The sequence below is a fragment of the Mus musculus genome, chromosome 2, assembly GCF_000001635.26.
Source record: "Mus musculus strain C57BL/6J chromosome 2, GRCm38.p6 C57BL/6J".
NCBI lineage: Eukaryota > Metazoa > Chordata > Mammalia > Rodentia > Muridae > Mus > Mus musculus.
Window position 1 is genome coordinate 83,740,677 of NC_000068.7, and position 25,851 is coordinate 83,766,527.

Here is a 25,851-nt window from a genome sequence, read left to right on the forward strand (position 1 = left end):
GGTGGCTGGTGGGATGAGGGGGGAAGAGTCTGAATAAGGCTAAATAAACAGTGCTGGTACCCAGAAAAATGAGCTCCAGCCTGTTTCTTCCGGATACACTTTGCTGACTCTTCTTGTTTATCTTTAGAGGATAGCTGTCTTAGGTAAACAATGTTTCCAGATAGTTCTGTGGAAATTAGTAACAGCAGCCAGCTTCGGTAGGGACACATAGAGTATGAGAGGAGGAGGGGACATGCACCAGCCAGATCAGCTGAATCACCCTGGTGACCAGCAGAATGACAGCTGACAGCCACATTGCTCCCAAAGGTGTCCTTCACCAAGAGCAGCAGAGGCCTTGGGCCTCATTCCCGGCTGCATCCCTACCATCTAGACAGAGGATTTTAATGAATGATCAAAGGGCTTTCTTCCTCTGACCTTGAAAGTTTCACATAAATAATAACTTCTATTGAGAGGTTTTTTTTTTTTCTTTCTCACCCAAATTTATTTTTTACTAATATCCAAGTTGAAGTTTTATTTGGAGTAGAAAACTGCTCGAGGAAGGTTTTTTTTTGGTTTTTTTTGTTTTTTGTTTTTTGTTTTTTGGTTTTTTTTTTTTGGTTTTTCAAGACAGAGTTTCTCTGTTTAATCCTGGCTGTCCTGGAACTCACCCTGTAGACCTGGCTGGCCTCGAACTCAGAAATCCACCTGCCGCTGCCTCCCGAGTGCTGGGATTAAAGGTGTGCACCACCACCGCCCGGCGGGATGACATTGTTTTGACAGCTTGTTTTAGCAAACAAAAACCAACAAATTCTCTAAGGACCCAAATCATCTAGTTATTTACAGAACCCATAGTAATGAATAGGAACCCAATGGCCGAAAACACGTTTGACTTCTAAGTAGAAGCTTCTCTCGTATTTCTTTTGGATATTTCAGCATTTCTCATTTAAAAAGAGTGGTATAATCTAGTCCAAAAGATGTTCTTTAGTCATAAAGAGAAGAGAAAAAACTATCTGTTTTAGGGTACCAGGGTATCTTCATCTTAAAATTCAGCATAATGTTAATGATAGTTTAGTTCTCCAGCAAGCTGAACCCTCATGTCTGGGCAGTGGCTTGTGAAACACTCTGGAGAGCATTCGATACTCACACTGACTGGGTGCTCCTGTTACGGCTTCTGCCCTGAAGGAAACATGCCCTCCTGGGAGTTTGGTGGGGCACAAAGAACATATTTTGGAAGATTGTAAAAAAAAAAAAAAAAAAAAAAAAAAGAGGGTTTAATTTTCAAGTCTCTAGTGATTTGCTTCATGATTTTATATTTATTTTTATTAGTTTTAAAATAGAGTTTCTCTGTGTAGTCCTGGCTGTCTTAGAACTTGATTTGTGTATTAGCCTTGAACTCACGGAAGATCTGCTTGTCTCTGCTGGGATTCAAAGCAGGCCACTGTGCACCCCCCCCCCCAAGTTTATTTGGGTAATATGAGCCAGTTGTCCAACACATTTGAGGTAAAAAAAAAACAAAAAACAAAAAACAAACCAAAACAAACAAACAAAAAAAAACCCCCCAAAAAACAATGTTTCTTCCAGCCCTGGAATCCCCGATCTGTATTTTATTTCCTTTTTAAGAGTGGCAACACAGTCCAGCAGTCTGGGTGGTTCAGCATAGTGACAGCGGGACAGCAGCGACTTCGGGGCTGTGACTCAAAATATTTACTTCCCTCATGTGTTCCAGAGTGGCTGCCAGTCCCCGCCAGGTCCTGAATGAGCTGCCTGTGGGTTTGTTTGGAGAGCGGCCTTTCCTTGCTTTCTCCCGCCCACTCTATTCACACTTCCTTTCAGCGGGGCCACTGTCTGATGTGGACTCTAGTATTTTAAGACTTGGGCTCTTAGTGAAGACAAACTTCCTTTGCAGCAAGCTTCTTGAAAGGATGGAGATCTGGAGTCGTGGCTGTTGAAGCTGGAGGCAGTTAGATGTAGTAGATGGCGTGTATATGTGTGCATTTTTATGATTATTGACTTAACTTTGGGTGTTACTATAGGCCAGTGCATATATCAGCTGTATTTAGTAATGTAATTGGACATTTGGTGAAGATTTGTGTGTTTGGGTGTTTCGCCTGCATGTATGTCAGTGCATCACGTGTAGGAACTTCAACCATTGGATCCCCTAGAACTGAAACCACAGATGGTCATGACCCGCCATGTGGGTGCCATGTGGGTGCTAGGAATCAAACTGGATCCTCTGGAAATGCAGCCAGTGCTTTAAAGTGTGTCACCTCTCCAGCTTTGGAACTGAAAACATTGATGCATGGTGCTTTAAGGCATGGCTGTTGATTCTGAACACTCCTCCACTTCAGAGAAGCTCTATGTTGTTTTGGAATGAGTGCCCTTCCTGCTGCCCTACTTCCTCTAAGGTAGTAGTTTTCAGTTGAGACCTCTTTGGCAACTCTTATCTTTAAAAGTACTTATACTACAATTCAGAGCAGTAGCAAAATTATGATTACGAAGTAGCAGTGAAACAGGTTTATGGTTGGGGGGTCACTACAACATGAAGAACTGTATTAAAGAGTCACAGTATTAGCAAGGTTGGGGACCAACTATATTAAGGGTCACAGGTCAGGCAAGTTGAGCACCACTGCCCTAAGGAAGCCAGGCCTTTTAATATTTAATGTAATGTAATTTATTTATTTATGTTTTGAAGACAGGGGTTCTACTTGCTTGAACAGGCAGCCCTCAGACTCTTGATTTACCAGCCTCGGTGTCCTGAGTGCTGGGGTTACAGACTTGCATCACAATGTCTGCCTTAAATTAGTTTTTAAAATTTCTGCTTACATCCAAAACATATGTCTGATATCTGATGCTTTAAAAACAAAACAAAATGAAAAACCTCTGACCAGTATTCATTTGTTCTTAATAAGTGGTAAATATGTTTTCATATGGAAAAGAACTATGGATTTTAAACTGGTTGATAAGCATAAGACCAAAAATATAGAATTTGCATGTATTTTCTGTGACTTTTCTAGCTTACATTAATCTTGATATCCACAGAGACAAGTCCCTGAGAAGCATTATGGCAGGAAGTATCTTTTTTTCCTTTCCTTCTTTTTTTTGTTTTTTTTTTTGTTTTTTTTTTTTTTTTTTTTTTGTTTTTTCCAGACAGGGTTTCTCTGTGTAGCCCTGGCTGTCCTGGAACTCACTTTGTAGACCAGGCTGGCCTCGAACTCAGAAATCTGCCTGCCTCTGCCTCCCGAGTGCTGGGATTAAAGGCGTGTGCCACCATGCCCGGCTCCTTTCCTTCTTTCTTTTTGAGTGGTGGTGGCACACGCTTTTAATCCCAGCACTGGGGAGGCACAGACAGGCAGATCCTTGAGTTCGAGGCCAGCCTGGTCTAGAGAGTGAGTTCCAGGACAGCCAGGAGTACACAGAGAAACCCTGTCTCAACAACAAAACAAAGCAAAACCAAACAGGATTCCCTCCCCTCCCTCCCTCCCTCCCTCCCTCCCTCCCTCCCTCCCTCCCTCCCTCCCTCCCTCCCTCCCTCCCTCCCTTCCTTCTTTCTTTTCTTCCTTTGTTTCTTTCTTTTTATAACATATAATATATTTTAAGTGGAACACAGACACTTGGGGATGCACATGGGCTTCTCCATGAGGATCTTGTCCACAGCAGTGGGTGCCTCCCATGTCCATAGTGAGCTGCACAGAGGCATCTGCATCTTGGGAACTAAACAGGAGAAACCCTTTTCAAACAAGCGGAAGAAATCGCTGCAGTGGGAAAGGCACAGGGGAAGACTGCCCTGGATCTAGGACAGCCTCCCTTTTCACTGTATGATTCATTGTAAAGAGGAAGTGAGCTCTGAGAAAAATATCTGAAGTATTCTGGTAGGGGGGAGAAGGCAGTTCTCCAGGAGCTCCAGGCTCTGGGTACCAGCGTGGCTCTTGTACTGACTTGGGCTTTCAGGAACTGTTCCTTCCCTGGTGTCAGTGTCTCGTGCATGCTTGCTCCCTCTCACCCCCATGTCGCTGCACACCCATACAGCATTCTGGAGGATCTGCAGCAGACATCCTGAAGGTCATAGCCTCCATCTCGAGTTAGGCTGCTGAGGTTTGGTCATTCTTAGTCAGCAGTGGGTTGCTGACAAACATCCAGAAGAAGGGCTGCAGTCAACCTGGGTGCGGTCATGTGTACTGTAGGACCCGGTGGAATTGGAACTGGCACCAGCCAGGGCAGTGGTCACAGCAGTAGACTAGGGGTTGTGTTGAGCCATTTACACGAAGTCAAAGGGGCCCCATCCTTCCATGTCTCTCCTTGCGATGTTTGTGACAGCTTCTGAGTTCTTCCATCTTTCTCCCTCAAAACCAGATCCACTTCCCCAAAGCCCAAACTCTTTAGCTCATGTTCAATATCCTCCCATGTGTCAGCACATGCCCTGCCTCATCCTTCCACATAGGCACTGCCTTGCACATCTCCCCGAGGTTTGCCCCATCCAGGTGATGGAAGGCCTTTAGCTGGTGGTGCCATGTCCTCCGCCTCTGCAGCAGGCTGCTTTGAGAGAAAGGCAGAGGAAGCAAACCTGGCAGGCCATGACGTTGATTCACTCTGAGGTCCCAGGATCCACCAGGATATCTACTCACTCGAAACAGTAACACTGGTACAGTCAGGGCTATATAAGAACTGGGAGTCCCTGAGCAGGAGATGGAGCTAGCTCTAGTTCAGGTCCTCACAGGAAAGGAAGAGGGTTTCCAGGAACTTGTCCTTATGTGGGAAACATGCTCCTCCCTCAAACAAGGGCTGCTACACGTACACCCTACCCTGGAGACTTCCACGACAGGCAGATAGATGTCTTTGATGTTCTGTCAGCTCACGGTGACTTATCACTTGATGATCTCTCTGCCTAGGAGGTGAGGCTGAGGACAGCAGTTTCCTGGAGTCTACCAGTATCACGTCCATGATATGATCAGCCTTCAGGCTCAGGAAGGGTTTCAGCTATTGCTCTTCCAGGTGGCCGACAGGGTCAGGGGCAAAGCTATCTGGAATCACCATGTTCCAAGAGAGAGGGCCTTGGAGCAAGAGAAAGGTGCCTCCTAGGAACCACTGATGTTGTCTGCTAGAAGGACCTGTGTACCGGGGATGGTATAGGAAGAGGTATTTTGTATACCATTTTGTTTTATATTTTATTTTATTCCTATACTGTTATCAAAGTCATTTATTTTTAGTTATATGTATTTTTGAATGTCTGTGGGTGGGTATGCACCATATGTATGCAGGTGCCCTTGGATGTTATTGGATCCCATGAGGCTGTGAGTCAGCCCCCATGGGTACTGGGAGCTGAACTTGGGTCCTCTGGAAGACTAGGGCATGCTCATCACATCTGAGCCATTTCTCCAGCTGTTTCTACCTTGTCAGTCTGTTTTGTAAGGAGAGTGAGACCATGGTGGCTGTTCCAAGCTTCTGCTACTTGACAGTGTACAACAACATCCGGTGCTACCATATACAAACTTAAATAAAGCAAAGTATATTTCTTGAGAAAAACATTTGTTGAGACAGTTTTGGAAAGTAGCATAATTAAACAAAATTTTACAAAGAGGAATTGTCTTCTAAACATCCAGGCCTAAAATAATTGAAGAAAAATGGCTTAGCACAGGGTCATTTTCAGCATGAATGGAGGGCGTTCTTTAGCACAGTGGAAAGGCCCTTCACAATTCTTTTCCTGACTTTTCCTCCCCTGATGTAGAGAACAACCCTTAATTCCCTTAGAATCCAGGAATGCCTACTCTTTTATTTCTTTGCATAAAACTTGGTCTAGAGCAGTGGTTCTCAACCCGTGAGTCATGACTCTTATGGGATGTTGTATGACCTGTACACAGGGCTCACCTAAAAACATCAGGAAACACATTTGCATTATGATTCATAACAGTAGCCAAATTACAGTTATGAAGGAGCAATGAAACTAATTTTATGTTTGCGGCCACTATAACATGAGGAACTGTATGCAGCATTAGGAAAAGCCACTGATCTAGAAGGTATTTCTTTGTTGGTACTGTACAACTGTATTCGTAGCCTCTCATGATTGTATTGTAGTAGACATGCGTTTCTATAAGTATATGCTGGGTTTTCAGGTAGCATTATTATTTCAAGTGGAAGGAATGACGTTTCCCATGCAAATGAGCCTTGAATACAAAGGCTGTGTATAGAAATGAGACTACCTAGTTCCGTGGACTGAAGACAGGCATAGGGTAATATGTATTTTAGTAGTAACTTAAGTGTATCTGAGATATTTGGCTTGAAATACCTATTTATGGGTGAAAATGCATGCTTTATGCTCACGAAAGCATTCTTTAGGAGAGAAGCCAAAAATGTCAGCAGAGGTCATTTCTTTGTGGTGTTTAGGCCTCTCTTTACGTACAGCTCTATTTTGCTACCCTTTGCCATTCCTCGGGATTCCCTGTGTTCTGACGTCAGTATATGCCTTTATGATATGGCAGGAATGCCTGGGAGTAGAACAGGTGGCCACAGAGTTTGTTATAGTTACTCAACAATTTAGGGAATTTCACTGGAAACCTACCTTATGATGACGTTTCCACATCTGTGATATAATTGATAGTGCTTGCAGTAAACCTGACACACTAACATGCCCTTTTCTTTCTTTTTAATTTTAATATTATGTGTATTGGTGTTTTTTCCTGCGTGTATGTCTGTGCACCGTGTGTGTGTGCAGGGATCTCAGAAGAGGACTTCCTGGACTAGAGTTACAGATGGTTGTGAGTTGCCAAGTGGGTCCTGGGAACTGAACTCTAGTCCCCTGCAAGAGCAGCAAGGACCTTTAACCACTGAGCCATCTCTGCAGCCCCCACACTTCCTAATTAGCTAATAATAGTCCTAAGTTATGTAAAGTACAGGAGATACTGCAGTGTAGGCAAAGTGACTAATCAAAGGGACACTTTGTTTGTTTGTTTGTTTGTTTGTTTTTCTTTTTGAGAAGTGATCACAGTATGTAGCTCTAGCTGCCCTAGAATTCACTTTGTAGACCAGGTTGGCTTTGAACTCACAGAAATCTGCCTGCCTCTGCCTCCTGAGTGCTGGAACTAGGGGTTATGGCCCCTGCACACCACAAAGGTACACTATTCTGAACCTGGCCGGATAGAAATAGATTCTCGTGTTCTAGAACAGTCTGACTTGTTTCTGACCACACACACTGTTCTTTTCCAGGCAATCGAGATTATGCCAAAGATGACCCACTGGAGTTTAAGTCCCACCAGTGGTTTGGAGCCTCTGTGAGGTCAAAGCAGGATAAAATCTTGGTAAGTCTTTAGGAACTACCTCAGCTGAGGGGGGCCGGTTTATGTGGAGCACAGGAAGTCTTGTATGTTCAAATTGGTAGTGAAATTTGGTCTGGCCATTGGTGCAGGCCTCTGATCAAAGGTGGGCCATGGGAGCATGCTGTTACTCTCCCCTCCTGCTGTTTCCCAGGTTTCTGCTTCTGCAGCCTGCCTGCCCACACTCTTTCTCTCTTCCTGCTCAGTTTGATAGTCTCCGTGGTGCCATTGAACAAAGTCAAATCCTGTTTTCTCACACACCTTTTATTTATTTATGTATTTATTTATTTTTTTATTTATTTAAGCATAATTCTTTGTTGATTCTTTGTGAACTTCACACCTTACACCTCAATCCCACTCAATTTCCAGTCCTTCCATATCCGATACTTTCTACCCTTTTAACCACCCCCCCCAAAGAAAATTAAAAATTAAAACAAACAAACAAAACCAAACCCTGCCGCGTGCCCTTTACCCAATCATCTTTGCTTGTAAATATTCATTGCGATGAGTCATCGGTCTCATTTGAGGTCTTTGGCTTCTGCTACCCTATCAATACTGGACCCTCTCAGATATCCTGTTGTTGCCTTTTGTCTTGGAGATCCTGCGGGACCGGGTCTCTTCATGTGCTCCAGCAGCTCATAGCTGGGGTTGATGTTGGGCTGGGCCAACTCAAGCCCTGAATCTGGGTCTGAGTGGTAGCTGAGTTGGTCAGCTGACCAACTCGCCCACGCCCACGCCACCAGGCCAACTCTCTCGCACTGCTGAGGTAAGGGCGGGGTCAGCTCTTCTGTATCCTCACCACTGGTGCCACCACACAGTGGCTGGTGAGGGGTGGGATCTGCTCACCATGGTCCTCAGACATCAGCATGACATCAGGCAGACTGCTGATGACCACTGCATGGCCTTAGGTGGTAACGTGAGCCATGGACATCGACACAGACCTCTGCTGCAGTAGGACCACAGACCCTGACATGGCCCTTGGTGGAAGCACGACCTAGAAATTATCATGGCCCCGGGTGCCACTCGCTACTCACCTCAGGCTGTTCCTCACCACACTCCAGCTCAGCCTCTTCATGGCACAGAAACCACTCCACTTCTCTTTCTCCCCCATCTCTCCACCACATATTTGCTCATCACAGTGGTGACTGCCTGCCCATCCTTTAAAAAACGATTTTATGTGTACGAGTGTTTTGCCAGCTTGTATATCCCTGCACTTCATGCATGCAGAGCCAATAGAGGTCAGAAAAAGGCGTCAGATCCTCTGTTACTGGAGTTATAGATGATTGTGAGCGGCCATGTAGGTGTTGGGGACTTAGCCTGGGTCCCCCGGAAGAGCAGCCAGTGCTCCTAACTGGAGAGCCATCTCTGAGCCATTTCCACAGCTCCCTCTCCTTCCCACAGTTTTAAGCTCCCTCTATCCCCCCTTTGAGACAAGATATCACTCTGTAACAGGGCTGTACACACAGTCTTCCAGGTTCCAAGATTATAAGTACATGTCTTCATGCCAGGCTTAGTCCTTTTTGTGTCTTGGGTTTATGTGACACTGTATATCTATATATTTTTTAAATTTATTTTATTTTTTATTTTTTAACATATATAAGAAATAAATGGAAGCAAAAAAGAAAAAAGAAAAAGTCTTTGATAAGATTCAACATACATTCTTTTTTTTTTTTAAAGATTTATTTATTTATTATATGTAAGTACACTGTAGCTATCATCAGATACTCCAGAAGAGAGAGTCAGATCTCGTTAAGGATGGTTGTGAGCCACCACGTGGTTGCTGGGATTTGAACTCTGGACCTTCGGAGGAGCAGTCGGGTGCTCTTACCCACTGAGCCATCTCACCAGCCCCTCTTTTTTTTTTTGTTCTTGTTTTTTTTGTTTTTGTTTTTTTGAGACAGGGTTACTCTGTGTAGCCCTGGCTGTCCTGGAACTCATTCTGTAGACCAGGCTGGCCTTGAACTCAGAAATCTGCCTGCCTCTGCCTCCGAAGTGCTGGGATTAAAGGCGTGTGCCACCACTGGCCGGCTCAACATGCATTCTTAATAAAAGCCCTAGAACAAGTAGGACTGTAGGAAACCTATTCCAACATAATAAAGGTTATGTATGACAAACCCATGGCCAATATCATCCTAAATGAATGAAACCATTAATAAGCCCCATTAAAATCAGGAATGGGAGAGGACTGTCCACTGTCCCTACTGCTCATCCATAATGTGATTGAAGCATTAGCTGGAGCAGTAAGGTAAGAGAAGGGATACAAATGGGAAAATATCAAGTCAAATTATTTTCAATTGAAGATTATATTATCTTATATCCAATGTTCCCAAAATTTGACTAGAAAAATTATAGAAATTATCAATAATTTCAGCAAAGTGTTATGATACATAATTGACTTACAAAATTTACCAGTCTTAATACATATGGGTAACAAGCATGCTGAGAAAGAGATCATGGATACGCTCTTCTTCCCAGTTTCTCAAATCAAATCAAATATTTAGAATATACATAACAAAATGGGTAAAAAAACCTCTACAGTGAAAACTTTAAATGTGTGAAGAAAGAGTTGAAGAAACATGATAATTTGAAGACCTCCCAAGTGTAGCTTGGTAGAATTAACATTGTGAAAAAAGACCTTCTACCAAAACAGCTTACTGATTCAATGAAATCACAATCAACATCCTCATCTCATTCTTCTCATAAATAGAAAGAAAATCCTCAAATTGATATGGAACAACAAAAGACCCAGAATAGCCTATTATTAGTCCTAGATAAGTGTTTGTTTCTATGCCTTCTGCTCGTTTTAAGTGCATCTGTTTATGACCCCAACATATATATATATATATTTCTATTGAGTCCATTTTCTTCCATATTAGAATGGCTACCCCAGCTTGTTTCTTGGGACCATTTGCTTGGAAAATTGTTTTCCAACCTTTTACTCTGAGGCAGTGTCTGTCTTTGTCACTGAGGTGGGTTTTCTGTATGCAGAAAAATGCTGGGTCCTGATTACATAAGTCTGTTAGTTTATGTCTTTTTATTGGTGAGTTGAGTCCATTGATGTTAAGAGATATTAAGGAAAAGTGATTGTTACTTCCTGTTATTTTTGTTGTTAGAGATGGAATTATGTTTGTGTGGCTATCTTCTTTTGGGTTTGTTGAAAGACTTCTTTCTTGCTTCTTCTTTCTTTTTTTTGTATTTTTCCTCCTTGTGTTGGTGTTTTCCATCTATTATCCTTTGTAGGGCTGGAATTGTGGAAAGATATTGTGTAAATTTGGTTTTTTCATGGAATATCTTGTTTTCTCTGTCTATGGTAATTCTGATAGGTCTGCCTTTATATGTTACTTGACCTTTTTCCTTTACTGCTTTTAATATTCTTTTTTTGTTTAGTAAATTTGGTGTTTTGATTATTATGTAACGGGAGGAATTTCTTTTTGAGTCCAGTCTATTTGGAGTTCTGTAGGCTTCTTGTATGTTCATGTGCATCTCTCTCTTTAGATTAGGGAATTTTTCTTCTATAATCTTGTTGAAGATATTTACTGGCCCTTTCAGTTGGGAATCTTCGCTCTCTTCTATACCTATTATCCTTAGGTTTGGTTTTCTCATTGTGTACTGGGTTTCCTGGATGTTTTGGGTTAGGAGCTTTTTTGCCTTTTGAATTTTCTTTGACTTTGTGTCAATATTTTCTATGGTATCTTCAGCTGAGAATCTCTCTTCTATCTCTTGTATTCTGTTGGTGATGCTTGCATCTATGACTCCTGATCTCTTTCCTGGGTTTTCTAGCTCCAAGGCCTTTTTCCTTTGTGATTTATTTATTGTTTCTATTTCTATTTTTAGATCTTGGATGATTTTGTTCATTTCCTTCTCCTGTTTGATTGTGTTTTCTTGTAATTCTTTAAGGGATTTTTGTGTTTCCTCTTTAAGGGCTTCTAGCTGCTTACCTGTGTTCGCCTGTATTTCTTTCTTTTTTTAAAAAAAATTATTTATTTATTTTTTATTAGTTATTTTCTTTATATACATTGCAAATGCTATCTCGAAAGTCCCCTATACCCTCCCTCCGCCCTGCTCCCCTACCCACCCACTCCCGCTTCTTGGCCCTGGCATTCCCCTGTACTGGGGCATATAAAGTTTGCAATACCAAGGGGCCTCTCTTCCCAGAGATGGCTGACTAGGCCATCTTCTGCTACATATGCAGCTAGAGATATGAGCTCTGGGGGTACTGGTTAGTTCATATTGTTGTTCCACTTACAGGGTTACAGACTCCTTCAGCTCCTTGGGTGCTTTCTTTAGATCCTCCATTGGGGGCCCTGTGTTCCATGTTATAGTTGACTGTGAGCATCCACTTCTGTATTTGGCAGGCACTGGCATAGCCTCATATGAGACAGCTATAACAGGGTCTCTTTAGCAAAATCTTGCTGGCATATGCAATAGTGTCTGGGTTTAGTGGCTGATTATGGGATGGATCTCTGGGTGGGGTAGTCTCTGGATAGTCCATCCTTTTGTCTTAGCTTCAAACTTTGTCTCTGTAACTCCTTTCATGGGTATTTTGTTCCCTCTTCTAAGGAGGAATAAAGTATCCACCCATTGGTCTTCCCTCTTCTTAATTTTCTTGTGTTTTGCAAATTGTATCTTGGGTGTTCTATGTTTCTGGGCTAATATCCACTTATCAGTGAGTGCATATCTAATGACTTCTTTTGTGATTGGGTTAACTCACTAAGGATGATATCTTCCAGATCGTCTGTATTTCTGTAAGGGAGTTATTTATGTCCTTCTTAAAGTTCTCTATTATCATGGTAAGAAGGGATTTTTAGATCCGAATCTTGCTTTTCTGGTGTGATGGTGTACCCAGGACGTGCTATGTTGGGAGAATTGGGTTCTGATGATGCCAAGTAACCTTGGTTTCTGTTGCTTATGTTCTTACGCTTGCCTCCCGCCATCTGGTTCTTGCTACTTCTACCTGCCCTTGCTATATCTGGCTGGAGCCTGTCCTTCCTGTGATCCTGGTTGTGTTAGAACTCCTCAGAGTCAAGCTGTCTCTGTGATCCTGTGATCCTGAGATCCCGGGTGTAGCAGAGCTCCTGGGAGTAAAGCTGCCTCTTGGACCGTGAGGTTCTGGTGTGATCAAGCCCCTGGGATTCTGGGATTCTGGGATTCTGGGCGTGTTAGAGGACCTGGGAGTGGAGCTTCCTCTGGGTGTTGTGGGACTGGCTGCAGAGATTGGGCCCAAGTTCTGCTCAGGGCACCAAGCCAGACTGGAAGGAACCGGTGCCACTGATCAGGCGGGATACCTGCATTCCTGGATCCAGCTTGTCCCAGTTACTCCTGGTGGTGTTGGGACAGATGTTATGTCCTCCTCACCTCTGATCCTACTATTCCTGGGTGCTTTAGAGTTCCTGGGAGTGGAGCTTTGTCTGGGTGTTGTGGGACTGGCTGCAGAGATCAGCCCAAGGTCTGCCAGACTGGAAGTATTAAATTTTATTTCCTTCTATTTTGCTCACTTTTGTTTTTTGTTTTGGTTTGTTTTTTGTTTGTTTTTATTTTTGTTTTTGGTTTTTTTTTTTTTTGAGACAGGGTTTCTCTGTGTAGCTCTGGGTGTCCTGAAACTCACTCTGTAGACCAGGCTGGCCTCGAACTCAGAAATCCACCTGCCTCTGCCTCTCAAGTGCTGGGATTAAAGGCGTGCGCCACCACTGCCCGGCTTGCTCGCTTTTTAAATGTCTCTGGTAATACTTTTTTTGTGAGCATCCTAACCATTGGGGTGTTTTTGAGCTCTACTAAGTCTCTATTGTTTTCTCTAACTAACCCATTTACCCAGAGGTTCCTTTCATTTTCCATGTCTGTGAATACAATCTATACATTACACTCTCCAATATCTCTAGCTATTAGTTGGCCCCAAAATTTTAAATGGGTACTCCTAACTTATGTCTGCTATTTTTTATTTGTCTCTCTAATAGAGTACTCTGAATGAAGATGGTCAAAGTGGGATTCTTGTTAGCCTCTGTCAAAGAGCACGAACAAGCAACAGGACTGACTTATCCCTGGGTGGTTTGGCTTCCCACTCTATCAGTGGTCCCTATAAAATATATCCACCTCCGAAATGCATTTCTTGATAGATCTCCATCCTTGCTCTCCTCCCTGCAGCTAACCTTCACCTTTGCTCATGCAGGCCAGTGTAGTTGTTCCTGTTCCTCTCTGTCAGTTTCCTCTCATGTCCAGGCTACAGCCTGTTCTGCAGAGCAAGACTTAAGGGAATCTGCAATCCCCCCTTGATGAAAACAGTGGAGTGGCTTTCTATCTCTGAATTTTACCAGCCAGGCACATAAACATCCCTAAGATCAGGCTCATTGTAGGTAGGGTTTCAGTTGCTGAGATAAAACACCGTGACCAAAAGCCACTTAAGAAGGTTTATTTCAGTTCACACTTCCACTTTATAGTCCATTACCCGAGGAGTCAGGGTAAGAGCTAGAGGCAGGAACTGAAGCAGAAGCCATGGAGGGTTGCTGCTTACTGTCCGGGTCATCATGGCTTGCTCAGCCTGATTTTTCTGTGGCACTCAGGATCACCAGCCCAAGGGTGGCTCCACCCACAGCGAGCTGTGGGCTCCCACATCAGTGACAGAGAAGAAAATGCCCCACATTCTAATTTGGTGAGGGCATTTTTTTTTTTTCTTTTTCAGTTGAGGTTCCCTCTTCCAAAATGACTCTAGCTTGTGTCAGGATGACATAAAAATTAGCCAGCCAAAGGATATGGGCTGAGTTTCTGTTACCTCAGTCCATCATAGCTATTTTAGTGACACTTGTCTTTGGGTTTATTTCTTCCATATCCCAGGCCATTTCAACCAGTACCTAGTGTTATGTCCCTTCTACCCGGAGTGTTTTTTCTTGATTTTTTATTCAGCCATTTCATTTTGTTCAGTGTTCACTTTTAATTTCATTTTCTCAGAGAGTCCATCGTAGTTATTTCATTTTTACTTACATTTTTAAAAATATGATAATGAAGTATGAAGGAAAATTCTGCTAAAGGGTTGAGGTTACAGCAGGACATCACCTTGGAGGATGACATGTCAAGTCCGTAGAGCGGAAGGCTAGGTGTGAGATGGGGCTTGTGAGATGCAGAGATTGATGGCTGGAAACCAAGCAGGCCATGCTGCTTATCCTCCCTGCAGTCCAGGACCTGCAGAGGGGCAACGCCTCCTGTTCTAAGTTTCACCAGAGTGGATAGGAAATAGTTCAAGGCCAGGGTTTCTGTCGGAAAGTTATTATAGAAATATGCTGAGCTTTCTTCTAGCTGTTACATTTTTGCAAGTTTTATGTGCCATTAAAGCGTTCATTATTAGATTGCTTCTGTGAGATATTGAAATCAAACCCTTGGAAAGTTCCCACAGTTTACTTGGAAAGTACATAGGAGAAGCGCTGCAGGGTACTTTTGCTTGCTGCTTACTCGCCGTCTAACGCAGGGGTATCTCCTACACACACAAGAATGGGTTTAGTTCAAAAGGTGACTCAATCTGTGACCTTCAGCTCAGAATCTAGAAATAATGGTTCATGAAACAAGAGCTCTGCTGACTGCTAAAGACAGGAAATATGAGCTACGAGTATAGTCTTCAGAAAATCTACTCCTTATTGTACCTGAAAAACTTCGAAGTGACAGAGAATCTGAAGAAAACCAACAAAACAACCAAAACAACAGCAGCAGCCCTTCTTTTAGAATCGTTATTCCTGTGATAAAGCAGAGGCTGGGTTTGAAGTTTTCAATGTTTAGTGCTCTTGTATTCTGAGTTAGTATAGATACTAGGATTGTTAGTTTTTCAGAGGATTCTTGTACCATGGACTCCACCTTTGTTTTTTAGGCCTGTGCTCCATTGTACCACTGGAGGACTGAGATGAAGCAGGAGAGAGAGCCAGTTGGAACCTGCTTTCTTCAGGACGGCACAAAGACCGTTGAGTATGCTCCATGCAGGTCAAGTATGTATGAAAAGCTGCACCTTCTCTTAACAAGAGACCCTAGGAGCCTAGTTTTTGTGTGAGATGCATGTGTGTGTCTGTATGACAAATTGTGTGGACATTGTGAGGTTAATAGAGCAAAATGACCTAACTCTGCTCATACAAAGAAATTACAAATGTGAATTGACCATGTTTCTAAGAACTCAGTTTGGTCATCCTTGATTTGTGATAATTAATATCTACTCTTGGAAATATGTTGTGTCCAGTCCTAGTTAGTGAAAAGACGTTTATATAAGCTTCTCTCAAGGAGGAGTGGGCATCACAGTTAAAGATTCCGAGTCACTAGATCAGGCCTGGCACCTACATTTTAATCAAGCTCTGTAAGGTCGTGCTGTTGCACCTAAGTATGAGAAACACAGTTGTAGATGAATAATGACGTTAAAAGAAAAGGACAGTGAAGATAGTGTTTAGGTTTCTTAAGTCTAAATCTGCTAGGCTTTGCTTTCATTTTTGCTTCAACTAACATTAGTGAAAAGCCTGCGTGTCTGTTGGTTGCTCCAATGAAAGTCACACCCAGGTGATGTCTTGCAGGTATCATTTGGCTACACTTTTCTCTGCATATCTTTCTTCCGCTGGAGATCCCAGACCTTTTGCAAGCCTGCTTCTTGTTGAATTTCCCTGACTTTACATTCTCTTTATACCAAAGACATAAAAATAGATTGTCCAAGCTGGGCTGTGGTGATGTATGCCTTTAATCCCAGCACTTGGGGGGAGTCAGAGGCAGACGAATCTCTGTGAGTTTGAGGCCAGTTGGTCTACAGAGTGAGTTCCAGAATAGCCAATGCTGCATAGAGAGACCATGTCTTGGAAAAACCAAAAAACCAAAAAACCCAAAGTCAACCAAACAAAAAAAATAGGTCATTCAAATGCAGTCTTGCCTTGTCTATGAGGCATATTCTACAAGATGTTCCATCGACACCTAAGACCATAGGTAGTATGAAATTCTACATGCTACTAAATTTCTTTGATGAATCATTTATTTTAGACAATCTCCCAAGTAGTGACTTCAGAACAGAATTAATAGTGAGTGACTGAAACAGTTAACAGTAAAATTATGCCAAAAATGGGGAACTCCAGGTAGTCTACCTGGTATCTTTTATGATGCTCAACCAAATAGTTGAGCAGACAGAATTAACCAGTAAAGTCTCAACAGGTGAAACACTTGCTAGAAGATTCATCTCCACATGAGCTGACATATAACATTAGATCAAAGGAATGACAGTCTTCCAACTACAAAGTATTTGAATCTCCAGGGAATTGCATTTTTTTTTATTAAACAGTTATTTCTTAGTTGACCACTTGATCATCCTACCTACTGTAAATGGGAAATACACATCAAGGGGATGCTACCTGTGTAGAAAGCATGCGCTGCCTGGGTGGAGGAAGTCAGAGCTCCATCCTCTGAGCTTGGTGCCATCTGTCTCACTACATTCGTGTGGGTGGTTAGGTCACCGTAGCATCCTCAGTGGTAGTGTGTAGGGAATGTAAGGACCACTTTAGTGTTTTTAATGCCGGTATTTCAAAAACACTCATTTTGAAAATATAACTTCATAGCTCTGAGGAGAGAGAATGCCTTATCCTGTGTCAGTAAAGCTGACATAGAATACATAAGTACATGCATTCACATGCGTGCACACAGATTTCCGTGCATGTGCACACACAGACAGGCACACCAACCATCACTCTTCTCATTTGAGAAATGTGGAAACAGAGACTCGGGACAGGTGGGGCATATTCCTCCGTATATTCCATGGTACCAAATGGTCAAATAAGAGTTTGAACCCAGGTTGTAATATTTTTTTTCTTTTGGTGCTAGATGCTGAGCTCAGGTCTCATGTATGTTAAGCACTTTCACCCCTGAACTGAACCCCCAGTCTGTCTTTACTAACCAGAGCATTTGCTTTACATTTCCGGCGCACGCCTTTAATCCCAGCACTTAGGAGGCAGAGGCAGGCAGATTTCTGAGTTCAAGGCCAGCCTGGTCTACAAAGTGAGTTCCAGGACAGCCAGGGCTATACAGAGAAACCCTGCCTGGAAAAAACCTAACAAACAAACAAACAAACAAACAAACAAACATGTCTGAAAAGAGCACTTAGCGATGCATCTATGTGCAGCTAGTTCTTTTACTTTTTTTTTTTTTTTTTTTTTTTTTTTTTTGGTTTTTCGAGACAGGGTTTCTCTTTTAGCCCTGGCTGTCCTGGAACTCACTCTGTAGACCAGGCTGGCCTCGAACTCAGAGATCCGCCTGCCTCTGCCTCCAGAGTGCTGGGATTAAAGGCGTGTGCCACCACCACCTGGCTGTGTAGCTAGTTCTTAATGCTTCCATTATTTGTTTTAGACATAAAAATTATGAAGTAATGAAGTCATTATTTCCTAAGATACATTCTAACTACAGTGATTTGTGACTTGTGAACCTGCCTTTGCAAACACCTTTAAAAAAAGATTATTTATTTTATGTATATTAGTACACGGTAGCTGTACAGATGGTTGTGAGCCATTATGTGGTTTCTGGGGTTTGAACTCAGGACCTCTGCTCACTCTGGCCCTGCTTGCCCCGGCCCAAAGATTTATTTATTATTATATGTCAATGCACTGTAGCTATCTTCAGACACACCAAAAGAGGGCATCAGATCTCAATATGGATGGTTGTGAGCCACCATGTGGTTGCTGGGATTTGAACTCAGGACCTTTGAAAGAACAGTCAGTGCTTTTAACTGCTGAGCCATCTCTCCAGCCCTACAAATACCTTTTTTATGGGAATTTAGCCACACCCATTTGCTTATTCACTGTCTGGAAAGTTGAGTCATTCTGGAGTTGACATAGTTAGTATATGACCCCTGTTTCCTGAAGTACTTAAATGTCTGGATCTTTTCAGGAAAGGTTTGTGGAACTCTGGTCCAAGTCAAACATCTCAAAGAAAAGCATCATAGAACACGTAGACAGAGGAAATGCCTCTCTTAGCAAACCAGGCTATAGTACATGCTCTTTGGTCAGACCTTTGACATAGGACATACCAGCAGGCTCCAATTAAGAAGGCTGAAACTTACCCAGAGTGGACACTGAGGAGGAGTAGAGCTGGAAAACCTGGGTGATAGCCTCGGATTCCCCTGGCTCTGAACCGGAGCTCTGGGCAATCAATCCCCTTAACCACGCTGAGCCCTCACTCCCTTATTGGAAAAACACCGAATCTGCCCAAGCCTTTCCGAGGTACTGCTTGGCGTATGTTTTTCTTTTCTTCTGTTTCTTTTTAAAATTCTTCTCTCATATGTAAGTGTCCCCTCTCTCCCCTCCTGCCAGCACCGTTTGATAGTTCGTGTTCATTCATGCTTCAGTAACCTGTACAGCGCAGAGCAGGATGGTTCCAGTTTTGTGAGGCTGCCTGCTGACCTCTGAGCCTTTGCCTGCTTGGCTGTGGCGGTTTATGTCCGTGTGTGCTGGGGCTGGCTTTGTTGTTGTTGTTCGGCTGGCTGCTGATGCATTGACTTTTGTTTCTAGCGTGACCTGCGTATACAGCCTGGATAAAGAGCCTCACTCTTAGCCTCCCAATTACTTCCTTATTGTTCGTGTTTGCTTGTGGCTTTAACAGCAATATCCATAATCACACTTGGCCTTAAGCACTAACCAGATGTCTGTCTGTTGAAAACCTGACACGGTGTGGAGACTCTTTGAACGCTATGCTCCCCTGAATCCGTTGCTCCCGACCTCTAATTTTGATAGCCATATTTGGATAGTTAAGGTTTCTAGTTTTTTCTTCCACTTTTCAGATAATGGCCATCAGGTTGCTGATCAAAATAGCACAGCTCAGTAGTATTCATAGTGCCAGCTGGTTGGCTGTTGACAAGTCACTTAATGCCTCTAGACTGGGCTTCTGAACCCGTGACTAGTAATCACAGCTCTCCAAGGATTGTTCTGAGCTAAGTGAATAGCTTCCGGTAAGTGCTTAATGCACGCCTGTGGCCTCTCTGTCCCCAATCACTCCTTGTCATAATATTTCCAGGCTTGACAAGCGGAAGTAGTTTTGGCTATCAGTGGAGATAAACACTGAGCCCTTCACTGAACTAAGCTGTTGTATTCAGAGAGTTTTTAAATTGTCAGAAGCACCCGCTTTAGTACGTGCCTGTCAAGGATATTTTAAAGAAGTTGTATTTCCAACTGGATATCTCAGGAAACCAAATAAAGCAGAAAGTTGCATAGTACAAATAAAAAAAGCATGTCTTCATAAACGGCTTAAGGCCATTGCCCAGATGCAGCTTGAATGGAGGAAATGCATGGTGGAGTTAAGGTTGAAGTACAATTCCTTGGTGTGACTCACTAGACACTGGAAACCCCAGTCCACATTTTTCCTATTCCCTCTTGGTTAGAAAAATTTACATTACAGTAGTGTTACACTTTTGTGGCCATTTTCTTAAAACAACAAAAAAAATTATTTTATTGTGTAATCTTGGGGCAGTTCCCAGATTTTAAAATTGGGTTCCAAGATTGGAAGGGATTGTTTGCCCCCCCCCCCCCAATTCTTAGAAGTTTGACATTATGATTAAAATGAACTATTTTTGGTTTCTATACTTGAGTGGCCTGACTGGGAGTAACTTATGATGTATCTGAAATGCAAGGAAAACAAATTTTTTTGGTAACTAAAAGATGGCATCTAATAAAGGAAGAATTAAAAAAAAAAAAAAAAAAAAAAACCAAACCTGAGCTGCCTCTCTATTCTGGGTGTAGTATTGCTCATGATTAAAGTTAGCTTAAATTAATTGGCCAGTTACTTAGATCAGAATCAGTCACTTTTCCTGAGACTTACAAAGAACAAACAAACAAAACAGAGTAATTACAGGAAAGCAAATTATTGACTGCTATAGTTGGAGGACACTTGAGAGCCATATTTAAACGAACTTAATCAGCTCCTATGACTGTAGCTACAGAATAGTGGCATAGTTTACTCTGCAGATAACATTAAGTTTGGACTTTGCAATTTTCTGAAATTCTGCATGGTGTTATTTGTAGTTTGTTTTTGTTTTTGTGATAGGGTCTCTTGACATAAGTCTGGTTGTCTTGGAACTCACTATGTAACCAGGCTGGCCTTGTTTCATGGAAATCCTCCTGCCTCTGCCTCCCAAGTGCTGGGATTAAAGATGTGTGCCATCCCTTCAGACCCCTCCAACTAGTTTTTGTGTTTTATCATCATCCGTGAAATGTATACATAGGAAATATATTATTAAGACTGTATGGATGTCTTTGTTGTTTTTCCTAAGAACTTTGCAAAGACATAGCAACTGTAAGGTAATGGGGAGAAAGTATTTCAAATAGAAGACTTAAATTTGCAGATGAAGGCTCAGTGGTTGTTAAGGTAAAATGGGTCATTATTGGTATCTTTTTGAAAAACAAGATATAATTGTATAGAGAATGTACATTATAGAGCACATTGCATCTCATAATATTTTGTGAGATTTTAAGTTATGTATTTATTTTGCATATTCTCAATGTTTGATGCATTGTAATACAAGGTATAATATTTCTGTGAGTTGTGATTGGAAAAAGTAGTTTAATCCAGCTGTGGCAACATGTGCCTTAATCCTAGCACTTGAAAAATAGAGACAGGAGGATCCTGAATTTGAGTCCATAGATTGTATGGACAATACAGTGGAATTCTTAGGATCTTAGCTGATCTTTCTGGTCCTTGGTGACTGGCCCACATGCTCTTCACAGCGGTGTCTCTGTTTTGTATCTGGGAGCAGCAGATGGTCCTGATGAACAGATGAACATGTGAGCTAGTGTAACAGTAGCCAGATGCCTGAGTGAGTGCTGCAGAGAAACCGTGGTTCAACAACAGCAGGTTTATTTCATGCTTTGTTTGTGTTATTTGCTTGTTTTGGGGTTTGTGTATATTTCCCATTTTTTTTTTTAATTTTAGAAAATATTGATGCTGATGGCCAGGGATTTTGTCAAGGAGGATTCAGCATTGATTTTACTAAAGTAAGTTCCCATGTAAGATAGATTCAGATCTTTCTTTACTGACTCAACTGGCTTTAAAAATGCGTGCTCCTTACTTCAGCTTTTCAAGAATTATTGTGTTTTAATGAAAAAGTATGAAGTGGTCCGTTCATTTTGATATTCGTTTCTTTCATTTTGATATTCTTTGATTTATAATATTATCCTCTTCTTCATAAATATTGCTTATTTAAAATGGTGAGATAGCACAGTGAGACTGGGGAAGGTAACTATGACGGCATTGGAGTTCCCAGGGGAGATGAGAGGCTCAGCCAGTGGGGGCGCTTGTCACCCAAGTGTGATGACTTGAGTTCAGTCCCTGGGACCCACATGAACTGACTCTACAGATGTGTCCTCTAATCTCCACATGTACACCTCCCCTACTTACGTCATGCCCAACAGACCCCACACAGACACAGAGACACGCAGATATATACTCACAACTTCCACATCCACACATCCTCAAACACAAACATTCTCTCTCTCTCTCTCTCTCTCACACACACACACACACACACACACACACACGAAATTTCCACTTACGGAAAATTATAGACTATTACAGTTTTGTTTTCAACTGAAATTGTTTTTTTACAAAAGCTATTAATAGGATTTTTTTTTTTTTTTTTTTTTTTTTTTTACAAAATTAGTTTAATTGCATGAAAGCTGAGAAACGAATCTGTTTGCCATCTGTTTTTTTGTCTGTAGGTGCCAAGTGAAGCTGAGGCAGTCTAATCATGGTGGAAAATCTCATGAGCAGGATTCTAATTTTAATTAAACTGACATGCTCCTTAAACTCAATAGTTTTTAATCTAGCTAAATAAAAAGTTCATCAGCATTTTTAAAGACAAACTTTTTAAAGTATTCTTCTTTATGATTTTTTTTGTTTACTTTAGCATCTTTTTTTTCCTCAGCTGTCTAAACGTGTTGGATATCAAGATGATAATATCTAATATATTGACTTAAAGTAGAGCTTCCTGGCCCTGGGGGGTGGCACACATCATAATCCCAGCTCTGAGGAAGCTAAGGCAGATGATTGCAAGTTCCTACTTACCTTGGCTATACAGTGAGACCCTGTTTCAAAGCAAGGACACCCAAAGTAACAATAACAGCAATAAATGTGGAGTGTAAAGTTATAGGTGCATTTGGGGAGGGAAATGACCTGCCTCTAGCAAGAAAAAAATTCCAAGACACCATCATGTACAAACACAAGATACCTTGAATTAGACCCTTACAGTTTGTTACAGATTTTAAAAAAATGCTGGTGTCTTTACTAAAATTTTCCCTCTGAAGCCACGTATCTTTAGGTTTGTGAGATACTAAAATAGTTTTTCTTTAGCAGAACATTTCTTAGAGATCATTAGAAAATTTATCTTAAGTAATTGTAGATCTACTATAGGAAGTTAGCAAACTTTTTCATATTGCAATCAAATAATATTCCCACCAGTACTTCATTCTGAATGTACAGAATAGCCCAGATCTTCAGAAAAAAATGTTTCTGTGTTAGATGAAGTTATTACATTCCTTCTTAATTCCTCTTGGAAGTTACTTCATACTGCTGAAGCTGAGATGCTGAGGCAACAGCTTGTGACTTAATTATGATGTTTTTAGTCTGTGCATAAGTACCTGTAATGCTTAGTGCACTGAGGGCGGGGTCCATGCTCATGGTTTTTAAGCATCGCACTTCTGTTCTGTGATTTGATCTAGGCTGACAGAGTACTTCTCGGTGGTCCTGGTAGCTTTTATTGGCAAGGTAAGTTCAGAGTTTTCAAATGAATACTAGTCTACTCACATGCCCATGGTATATTTCAAATTATACTAAAAAAGAAATAGAAAATGTAATTTAAGTATATAAATTATCTGGTATTCAGTATTTTTAGGAAATAATTTGATGTGTATTCTATGGTGAATATTAAATGAACATATATTTTAGATAGAAAACAACAATTTTAAAGGTGAATTTAAAGTAAACATATAGAGTAATTTTTAAAAGTTTGTTTGTTTTGTTTTTGTTTTTTGTTCTTTTGGTAAGTGGTTTGTATTTTATTTTTATAATCCAGACACCATGGCATATACATTAGTAAGTATAGCCTGCTGAAAGCTAGGTGTTTTCAATTGCTTATTAGAATACCCAAATGATTGCTTTAGCCTTTCTAATCACTGCCCTTGAGGGCTTTAAAGGTTAGATCTTAGCTGGACATAGTGATCCGCATCATTAATCCCAGCATTCATGAGGCAGAGGCTGGCAGATCTCTGAGAGTTCAAAACAAACACATAAAACCTCAACTTAACTTTTAAAAAGTAATTAAATTGGTGGTGATATAAAGATAAAACACTGTATCCATTCTAGAAAAGTCTTACTACAATAGCCATCTCATTGCTGACATTTTGAGGGAGGGAGGGAAAAAAAGAGAAATCACGAAGTAGAAACAATGTTATAAGACATTGTACACAGTATATACAAGACTAAAATCCAAAGAGTATCTTCATTTGTTTGATTTGTTAGAGATACATATTTGTGTAGCTAATACGCTCCTTGTTTAGTTTCTGTTATAGAGAGCTGTTCACCGGGTCATAGCTCTCCTTTCCTAACAGTCCAGTGTAAGGGGCTTTGTTTGCAAGCACTAGAAAGGACGTGATGGTATCTATTTGAAAGTCTTTTTCACTTTGACTTTTGCTTTTTCTTTCACTCTGATTTTCCGTATAAGGCTCTTTCTGGGAAACTCTGTGCTTTCATTCCATGTCTAGACAGAGATAGAGAGAGAAGGGAAAAGCGATCAGTGTTGGTGCACACCTTTAATCCCAGCACTTGGGAAACAGAGGCAGGCGGATCTCTGAGTTTGAGGCTAGCCTGGTCTACAGAGTGAGTTCCAGGACAGCCAGGACTATACAGAGAAACCCTGTCTTAAAAAAACCAAACAACAATAACAACAAAATAAAGAATAAATGAAAAGTTGAGAAAACATCTAGAAAAACCAGGCATCAACAGCAACAGCCTGGGCCACTCTGAGAAACACACTAGCTAAGACAGAAAAGTGTGTGTTCTGTGAGTTATGCAGCTATTGGAAAGTGGTGCTCATGAAAGTTTTAATTACATTTTATTTCTGTGAAACAAAAGCAGCATTTTAAGAAGGTGCAAATGAAGAAATAAGGGCTGCTGCTTTCTTGTTAGGCAGAGCTGCTCTGACAGCTTCCATTTATAGCCTGGAGTGTGCCACTTCCTGATGGAGTACTTATAGGCCTGTGGGGCTTCAACCCCTAGCTCCCAGGTCAGGGGAGAGAAAACGTAATACCAAGCTTGGGTTTGTTTTTCTTCTTACTAAGCATGCCTTAACCTGTTAGTGTAGCCAAGCGAGTAGAATTTGGGTATTTCTTCCAAACAACTATGAACGAAGCTAGATTTTGTGATTCTCAGTATCCCACTAACTTAAGACACCTCTTCTAAGATGTATTGACGTATTGATATCATGTTTATATAACAGGCCTGCAATATACAATTAAAAGGCTCAATTCACAGAGGATTATTTTACACAAGGGTTTTTTTTTTTTTTTGGTTGTTAAGAGTTACTTGAGACTGACTAGTAATTAGAAATAGTAATGTCTAGCCAGGATCTGTAGGAACCCCAGCCCTCAGAGCTGAGGCAGAAGAATTGAGTTCGAGACCAGCCTGGAGTACATAGTGAGACCCCCATGCCACGAACAGCAAAATGAAATGAAACACCAGAAATAATAATATCTAGCCAGCACTTTGTTCATGAAGGCACCACTCTGAAGTTCCCTTGAGAGGGCTATTTCACTCATTCTTGTCTTCCCTCCACCACAGGTCAGCTCATTTCGGACCAAGTGGCAGAAATCATATCTAAATATGACCCAAATGTCTACAGCATCAAATATAATAACCAATTAGCAACACGGACTGCACAAGCAATTTTTGATGACAGTTATTTGGGTAAGTAAACACAAAATATACAGTTGCATGGAGATTTGGTATGGTTGCTCTGTAATTTTGCATATACTACTTTAAGTAAAAAAACAATCACTGTGAAATAGATTGTTTAAAAAGCGTCAAAGAGGCAGATAGCTTTGAATAGGTGTTGAACACATAGGTTATGCTCTAATTCAGCAATTAAAACTGAAGAAAGTGCTGATTTGTACATGGCTAGTAATAATAACCTTGAAATGTCACTCCTGTGCTCTGGGCGTTGTCTGTGCTTCCTTTGTATTGCTTATGTAATCCTCGAAAGTCTGCAGCACACACCGTTTTCATGTCTGTATGATGAGGAATGATGCTGAGGGTCAGAGGGCAAGCTGCTTGCCCACTGTACCAAGTCACGGCTGAGGCGTTTTCACTACTGCCCTTTGGACACAGGTTTTGGTCTGAGACTACATCAGTGTTTGTTCTCACTCTCTAAATTTCTTTGTTATTTATGGAAGCAAGTCACACCACGGAGGGAGGACTTGGTGCCTGAGAATCTGTTATTCCTTGTGCCTGCAGACTTCCCTGTCTTTAACACTCCTTGTCTTAGTTTTCTGATACGGACCGGATGCCCTTTTTGAGTACTTGGCCGACTCGCTTTAAACTT

General features: G+C 41.6%; 1 protein-coding gene and 1 pseudogene across 2 annotated transcripts in view; one reads left to right on the forward strand and one right to left on the reverse strand.

The window, feature by feature from the left end:
- The window catches only part of Itgav (integrin alpha V), an 84,615-nt gene that overhangs the window by 18,374 nt on the left and 40,390 nt on the right, over positions 1-25,851 (forward strand). For both annotated transcript variants that reach the window (XM_006498807.4, NM_008402.3), the window contains exons 3-7: positions 7,177-7,268; positions 15,130-15,244; positions 21,192-21,253; positions 22,976-23,021; positions 25,092-25,217. In XM_006498807.4, the coding sequence (XP_006498870.1) occupies positions 7,177-7,268; positions 15,130-15,244; positions 21,192-21,253; positions 22,976-23,021; positions 25,092-25,217 (441 nt within the window). The remainder of the gene's footprint in view (positions 1-7,176; positions 7,269-15,129; positions 15,245-21,191; positions 21,254-22,975; positions 23,022-25,091; positions 25,218-25,851) is intronic.
- Dnmt3l-ps1 (DNA methyltransferase 3-like, pseudogene 1) lies at positions 3,657-4,758 on the reverse strand (annotated as a pseudogene).